This window comes from Bos indicus, chromosome 5, assembly GCF_029378745.1.
Source record: "Bos indicus isolate NIAB-ARS_2022 breed Sahiwal x Tharparkar chromosome 5, NIAB-ARS_B.indTharparkar_mat_pri_1.0, whole genome shotgun sequence".
NCBI classification, from domain to species: Eukaryota; Metazoa; Chordata; class Mammalia; order Artiodactyla; family Bovidae; genus Bos; species Bos indicus.
Genome location: NC_091764.1, coordinates 27,330,776 through 27,338,127, shown reverse-complemented (window position 1 = coordinate 27,338,127; position 7,352 = coordinate 27,330,776). Strand labels below are relative to the sequence as shown.

The 7,352-nt window shown below is 46.9% G+C and overlaps 1 protein-coding gene across 1 annotated transcript; it reads right to left on the bottom strand.

The window, feature by feature from the left end:
• Nucleotides 1-1,029: 1,029 nt before the first annotated feature.
• Nucleotides 1,030-6,712, bottom strand: KRT1 (keratin 1). Its single transcript, XM_070789048.1, has 9 exons — nucleotides 6,134-6,712; nucleotides 4,847-5,061; nucleotides 4,474-4,534; nucleotides 4,010-4,105; nucleotides 3,675-3,839; nucleotides 3,418-3,543; nucleotides 2,644-2,864; nucleotides 1,887-1,921; nucleotides 1,030-1,778 (listed from the first exon to the last, which is right to left on the bottom strand). The coding sequence occupies exons 1-9, from the start codon at nucleotides 6,710-6,712 to the stop codon at nucleotides 1,456-1,458; spliced, it is 1,821 nt and encodes a 606-aa protein (XP_070645149.1). The 3' UTR covers nucleotides 1,030-1,455.
• Nucleotides 6,713-7,352: the final 640 nt, after the last annotated feature.

Here is a 7,352-nt window from a genome sequence, read left to right as displayed (position 1 = left end):
TGCTGACCACAAGCATGGAGATCCCACATCAGTTGGAACCAAAAGGTTAATGATATTGTCTCCCAATTACGTCACCACCAACCAATCAGAAGAATGTCCACAAGCTGATCACATGCCCTGCAACCCTCTCCCTCAACCTGTCTTTAAGAACCTTTCCCTGAGAACTCAAACCAGGGCTCTGGGACAACCTAGAGGGGTGGGAAAAGGTAGGAGGGAGGTTTAAGAGGGAGGGGACATATGTATACCTATGGTTGATACATGTTGATGTATGGCAGAAACCAAAACAACATTGTAAAGCAATTATCCTTCAATTAAAAATAAATTAATTTAAGAAACTCCAAAACATTCCCAATTTTGCTGTTGAGGGAGACACTGCTTTGGGAAAGATCTCTGATATTCTCCTTACTTGCTGCAAGTAATAAATCCTTCCTTTTCCTGGAAAAAAAAAAAAGACCTTTCCCAGAAAGCCATCAGAGAGTCTGGACCTTTTGAGCATTAGTTCCCCAGACTCCTCGTTTGGTACCTACCGTAAACACGGTACTTTCCTTCATCATAACCTGGTGTCAGTACATGGGCTTTACTGCACAAGGGCAAGTGGACCCAAGTTTTCTTTGATAACATCATCACTGGCTATTTCACATAAACAATTGCTTTTCCAATCATACTTTCCCCCCTTTCCAATGCCAGATTTCTCTTTCCCAACCTTCTTGGTTCACTGCCCTTTTCAAAAAAGCCCTCTCAGATGAGTAAAACCTGCTACCCTAGTCTCTCTATTTCTCATGACACCTTCACCCTCTGGGCAAGAATTTATTCTAGTTAAATGTTGAATGTTTCAAGTTCAGTGTTGTCTGACCAGCGTCCCCACCTCGCTCATGTTCATGTGCCCCAACCCCCCAACACACACACGCCATAGGGCTCCAGGGTCTTCTCCCCACAGAACACCCATCCAGGATGGACAGTGCTGTGAACAAAGGAGATGGAGACACAGAGAGGATTTCAAATGCAGTTTATTGCAGCAACACAGGAAACAGGGAGTTTAAGACCTCTCCACAAAAGACAACTGGCTTACACCTTATGTACAAAACCAAAGCAGCACAGAGCTTGCTGTGCAAGTTAGGATACTAAAGCTGTCCCAAGCTTGTGCTCTGTCCATGGCAAAGAAGCCGTGGGTCTGACCAGCTCTCCTCTGGCTGACTTAAGGAGGTGCTTTGAAATGTAATGTGTGTAGCAGTGATTGTTGAAGTGTTTCTTGGGCAGAGTACAGAGCAGGGTCCTAGCTGAGGGACTGAGATTGCCACTGATTTTTAAATTTTCTTTGGAAATCAGAGCAGAAAGGACAGAGCTAGGGAATAGGATAAGCCAGTGTAACTATAGCTTTTTTTCCTCCAGTAAGGCACTCGGAAGCATATTTGGTAGTGATGGAGAGAGAAAGCTAATGGAGGAGAGAGGACCTCTTTATCTGGGCCCTCTGGAATAGCTGGTGGAAACAAACTTCACACTGGAACTGCCACCAGAGGTCTTGGTGCTGGATGCCCGACCTCCAGAGGAGATGAAGCTGCCTCCAGAGCTGCCACCGCCTCCTCCAGAGCCACCTCTACGGCTCCCACTGCTGCCTCCTCCAGAGCCATAGCTGCCACCACCTCTGGAGCCATAGCTGCTGCCACCTCCAGAGCCGTAGCCGCCGCCACCTCCAGAACCGTAGCCGCCGCCACCGGAGCTAAAACCAACACCTCCTCGGCTACCGCCGCCACTGATGCTGGTGTGACTGGTGCTCACAGCTGCAAGAGAACACTTCGTTATCATCAACTCCAACTCCCTTTCCAACTCAGCAAGACCAGCAAGCCCTGCACCCGAGAAGAAGCCCTGAGAAATCAGCTTGTACTTACACACACTCACGTTCGGGACACACTCTCCAGACATCCTGAAGGAGAAAGAAAAGCACAATACTCATGATGCGAGCTTCACAGACTGCCTCCCCAGGCCCTCTCAGCCATCTTTAAAGAGTCTTCCTACCTGGGAGTCCCCCAGTCTGCTTCATCTGAAACCTAATCCCATTCCCTCTGGCCTCCTGAACTCAGTCATTTTTCTCAGCATCAGTACTAACAGGGCAAAACCTCCATGTAAATTAGACAAGGTAAATATGCCCACCACATCTAAAGACATTGGCTTTAGGTCAGATGACATTTGAGCCAGCCCAGGTATGGCTCAGACAGTAAGAGTCTGCCTAAAAGTGGGAGACCCAGGTTCAATCCCTGGGTCAGGAAGATCCCCTGGAGAAGGAAATGGCAACCCACTTCAATACTCTTGCCTAGAAAATCCCATGGACCAAGGAGCCTGGTGGGCCCCAATCCATGGGGTTGCAAAGAGTTGGACATGACTGATGACCAATATACACACACACTCAGGTGAAGAATAAATTGCTCTCTCTCAAAGAGTTCAGAGAGATGCAACAGCCTTCAAAAAAAAAGAGCTTGGGACTCTGGCTCCCAAAGTGAAACCAAGCCCTTCCTCCTGTGCTGTGTGCTTTTCCTTTCCCCATACCCAGGACAAGTTGCAGTCACGTGATTGCATCTTCAACAGCAACCAGTGTCCAAGGGAGGAAGCACATAAGAAGTGGCCACCTGCCCAGGGTCCCTTCCTCACCTGCTTTCCTCTCCTTCCAGGAGGGTCCTATAGGTGGCAATCTCCACATCCAGGGCCAGCTTGGTGTTCATCAGTTCCTGGTAGTCGCGCAGCAGGCGGGCCATGTCCTCCTTGGCCTTCTGCAGGGCATCCTCCAGCTCATTCAGCTTGTTCTGGGCATCCTTAATGGCGTTCTCACCACGTTGCTCAGCATCACTAATGGCCTGTTGCAGCGAAGAGATCTGGAAAAGGAGAATCCAGCATATTATACACTCTCTGAATACCTAATTCCATCCTGGCCTTTCTGTCTCAGATTGATCTCTCCACCCTTGTAAGGCCAGTACTCTGGCTCCCAGAGAGTTACAGGACCTGCATTCACCTCTCTTGAGATAATACATCACTGTGTCAACTTCCTTAAATAAAGGTGATACAGCAGCCTCTCTGGGCCCTAAGTTGAGACTCTTTCACTGCTACAGACCTGACGTTCTTCCAGATGCCTACTCTCCTGGTTGCCTTTCCTCTCAGTCACCATTGTTTAAGTCTCACTTTGGGCCATGGGCTAGACCTCTCATGACCACTATATCTATTTCTTTACTAGGTCATTTTCATAAATTTCCCCAAGGAGAACCTAGCATCATGGCCAAACTCTAGAAACCATAGTCACCAAAGAACTAGAGATAACAATACAACCTTCATATGGACTGTAAGCCTCAAAATTAGGAACACATCCTCCAATAACCTAGACACCCCAACCCATTCCATATAACTGAGTAGTTGAAGGAGGAAGAAAAGTACCTGCTTCTTGACACTGTCAATCTCAGATCTAAGTCTTTGGATCACCCGATTCAACTCAGAAATCTCCACCTTTGTATTTTTCAAGCTGTCTCCATGTTGCCCAGCAGTGATCTGGAGCTCTTCATACTAAATGTGATAGATCAAGTCATTCAGAGGTGGCAGAATGCACCACGACTCATGCACACAAATGTAAGAGAAAAATCACGATAGCAAGAAAAGACATTTTAGGAAAACTGGACAGGCATCAGCCCATTCACCTTGGTCTGGTACAGGGCCTCAGCCTCAGCTTTGCTCCTCTGGGCAATCTCTTCATATTGGGCTTTGACTTCATCAATGATGCTGTTCAGGTCCAGATTGCGGTTGTTGTCCATGGAAAGGATAACATTGGTATCGCTGATATGAGTCTGCATCTGAGACAGCTCCTGCGAGGCATAACAGTTCAGTGACTTACCATGTTAAAACTAAAGAACAACTTGGGACAGGGAGAGGGTTTCAGGAGAAGAAAGGTATCTCTCTGTTCTTCTGAATAGAAGTGGGTTTGGGCTTAAAGGCTCTCCATTTCAGTAAACCTGGTTGAAACTAGAGAACTTACTGCTTGGTAGAGTGTTTTGTAGAAATCAATTTCCTGAAGCAAGTTGTCAAATTTGGCTTGAAGGTCCACCTTGGTGATGTAAGCAGCATCCACATCCTGGAAGAACCACGAACATCATGAAGTCAGAGTCTTTTCAGGGTGAGTCCCTCTCACCTGCTAGGAGGGGATTTTCCAAGAGGTCTTCTTCACTTCTTTATCCCTAGACTGTCCCACCCCTTGGTATCACAAGTGATCTTGTCTGAGAACTGCCTCCTCACTCCAGGAAGTCCTGAGGGATCTGGAGAAGCAGAGTGTCTGGACAAGTCCGGTCTGTGATAATTTCAGGCAGGGGGAATCTCTACCTCGGCTGTTCCTCAGGCCCACTAACTGATTCTCCACATTATGACCTCTTTCTGCTTAGGTATTGGACATCCTCCACTCTTACTTATTTCAAATGTGATAGGCATCCTACAGAATTGTCTCACCTTCTTGATGCCCACAAACTCATTCTCTGCATTTGTCCGCTTGTTGATCTCATCCTCGTACCTGCAAGGAAATCAGAAGTGAGGAGGAGATTCGGGGAGGTGAGGCCCAACATTTAGCTTTTTAGACTAAAAATGGCATTGCCTGTCATTGTCCTTGCCTGTCATAACCAGCCTAAGACATCTTACCTTCTAAGCAATAAAACCACTGAACTATTACCAGCATCTGAGAAAACTAAGATTTCTGAAAATGCCAAATTGACTTCCCTCTAACCTATGAAAAGGTATTGTTACATGCTATTCATAGTCTTAGCTTGCTACCTTTCGGAAATATTTTAGAACAAAAGCCAAGAGTAGCCCAGCCAGTAATCCTTACTTTCTCCTATAATCTTCCACCAGATCTTGCATGTTCTTCAATTCTGAATCCAGCCGAGACTGGTCGCTCTTCAGTTGGTCCACAGTCCTTCTAAGACGGCTGATGTACGCCTCAAAGAGGGGCTCTAAGCTGTAGGTCCTAGTGGAGGTGTTTATCTGCTGCAGCAGTTCCCATTTTGTTTGAAGCACCTGGTTCTGCTGCTCCAGGAATCTCACCTAAGAACACAGGACCCCATTACCCACTGGTACAGAAATAAGTCCTATGGCCACTGAGTACCAAGGCCTACCACAGAGCCAGGCCCAGCCACTTGGGAAAGAACTTCAATGCTTATTTTCCTAGCCATGGAAGAGGAAAAAAGTAGGAAGATGATGATCAAGTTAGCATCATCTTCATAACAAAACCCAACTCACTGTGAACTCAGTTTCTATGAGATTGAAAATGGCAATTAAAAGTTTCCATTGGAACTTTGGAAGGGAGTAGCTATCCAAATAGCAAAGCACATATAAAATTACTGCAATTATATTTTGAAACAGATACTTGATACTTAAGAGATTTACCTTCCTTTTTTCTTTTTTTTTTTTTTTAGGTAGAGTACCATAAAAATTGTTTTGCTTTCCTTGAGCAAACATAGTTCAAAAGTATGTTGGGAAAATCCAAAAAGTGAATTCCAAATCTATTGTGTTGACATTATTGATGATCAAGTAAAAAATAATTTACATTCTTTTCTAGAGCAGATACTTGGAAATACAAGCACAAAAAGTTCCCCACCCTGGTCCAGTATGAATGGAAAATCCTCAGGGTGCGGTCCTCCTCTTCCGACAGCAAGAGATGCTTGACCTTGACTTACTGTACACTTTTGGCTACAATATCACCATGTGCTCTGTTTATACTCAAGTAAGTTCCTTTTTATGGTTAGGAAGGCCTTTCCAGAGCTCTGTTTGCATGCTAGAAGGTTGAATTAACCTCATTTCTATTATCTTTATTAAACATCTATGAGGCCAAATTCAGCTCAGGAGTTGAATTAAAAAAAAAAAAAAAGCACTTCATGGTGAGGTCAGATTGACCTTCCTTTATGTGGACCACAGACCGTTTTGCCCAGGAGAGAAGTTAGTCACCAGAATCACTGCAAACATACTTCTAATGTATCTCCTGAAGACAACTCCACAAACTATCCTTTTAACCATCCAACCACAGAAACCTGAGGCTCAAACTCAAACACGCCTGGGCAGGGCCAATCCCACATGGAACAGGAGCAGCTGTCCTGGTGGACTGTGCCGATAGACTCACCTTGTCGATGAAGGAGGCAAACTGGTTGTTGAGGGACTTGATCTGCTCCCTTTCTCGACTCTTTATTTTTTGGATCTCAGGATCAATTTCCACATTGAGGGGTTGCAGAAGGCTCTGGTTGATGGTGACTTCCTGTATGCCACCAGGGCAGACAGGAAAACCGCCCCCACCAAAACCACCTCCGCCAAAACCACCACCCCCAAAGCCACCCCCAATGCCACCAACTCCAAAACCGCCTGCCCCAAAGCCACCACCACCGAAACCGCCACCCCCAAAGCCACCACCGCCATAACCGCCGCCATAACCACCACCGAAACCACCACGTCCACCTCCTCCGGCCACACTAATGGAGATGCTTTTGCTGCCACCAAGGTTAATGAGACTCCGACTTCCAAAACCACCACCAGCACCACCGCCACACACTCCACCAGAAAATCTCCCACCACCTCCGCCGCTGCGGCGCACAGAGCTGCTGGTGGACCTGCGCTGGTAGCTGACCACCCCTGCAGAGCCAGAGCTGAAGCCCCCTCCTCCACCGCCACAACGGTACCCGGACCTGGAGCTAAAGTGTCGGCTCATGTTGACGTGGAGAGAGAAGGAGCCACGTTAAGAGAAAGGAAAGAAGCTAACACTCCTCTACCTGGAGCACAGAGACTTCCCCTTATATACAGGCAGCCAGCTGGGCTTGGCCCTAGAGTCAGCGAGATGCAGCGCCTTTCCAAGGTTTGGCTCGCCTGCAGCCATACAAGATGTTTACGAGCCTCAACAGTATGATAAGCGCTACACACCTAGCTCTCAGCATGGCTCTGAAAGTTGCTGCACACGCAAGATCGCTCGTGTGGTAATCTTGTTATCAGGCAGAATCTCTCTCTGAGAGTTTGCGACTTAGGAAAATGGGACCCCACATCTGCCACCTGCTGCTTCCTGGTAGGATTTCATAACCTCCTGTCACAGAGATAGGGAAGTTCCCATTGCTGCCTTGCCCGTGGAAGCTGCTCAGCCCATTCTCCTGGAGCTTGGCAGGTGCAGCTCCCCACACTTGAGTCTCAGAAAGAGCTCTTCAGCCCATTTCTGAGATCTCCCCTCCAAACCTCAGAGCTCAGCAAGTGCTGTCTTTAATAAGTGAGAAATTAAAAGAAGCTCTTTTATTAAATATAAACTTTATAGGTGGGCTGCATTAATGTCAGAGAAGTAGGAACTATCGTGGAACAGAATGGGT

Bases quoted from the DNA above. Each gene is read 5' to 3' on its own strand.
- KRT1 (XM_070789048.1), bottom strand. From the start codon at position 6,712: ATGAGCCGACACTTTAGCTCCAGGTCCGGGTACCGTTGTGGCGGTGGA. The intron at 4,106-4,473 runs GTGAGACAATTC...TGGTTCTTCCAG, and splicing joins AGTTTGTGGGCATCAAGAAG to GATGTGGATGCTGCTTACAT. The intron at 3,544-3,674 runs GTGAATGGGCTG...TATCACATTTAG, and splicing joins AGGCCCTGTACCAGACCAAG to TATGAAGAGCTCCAGATCAC.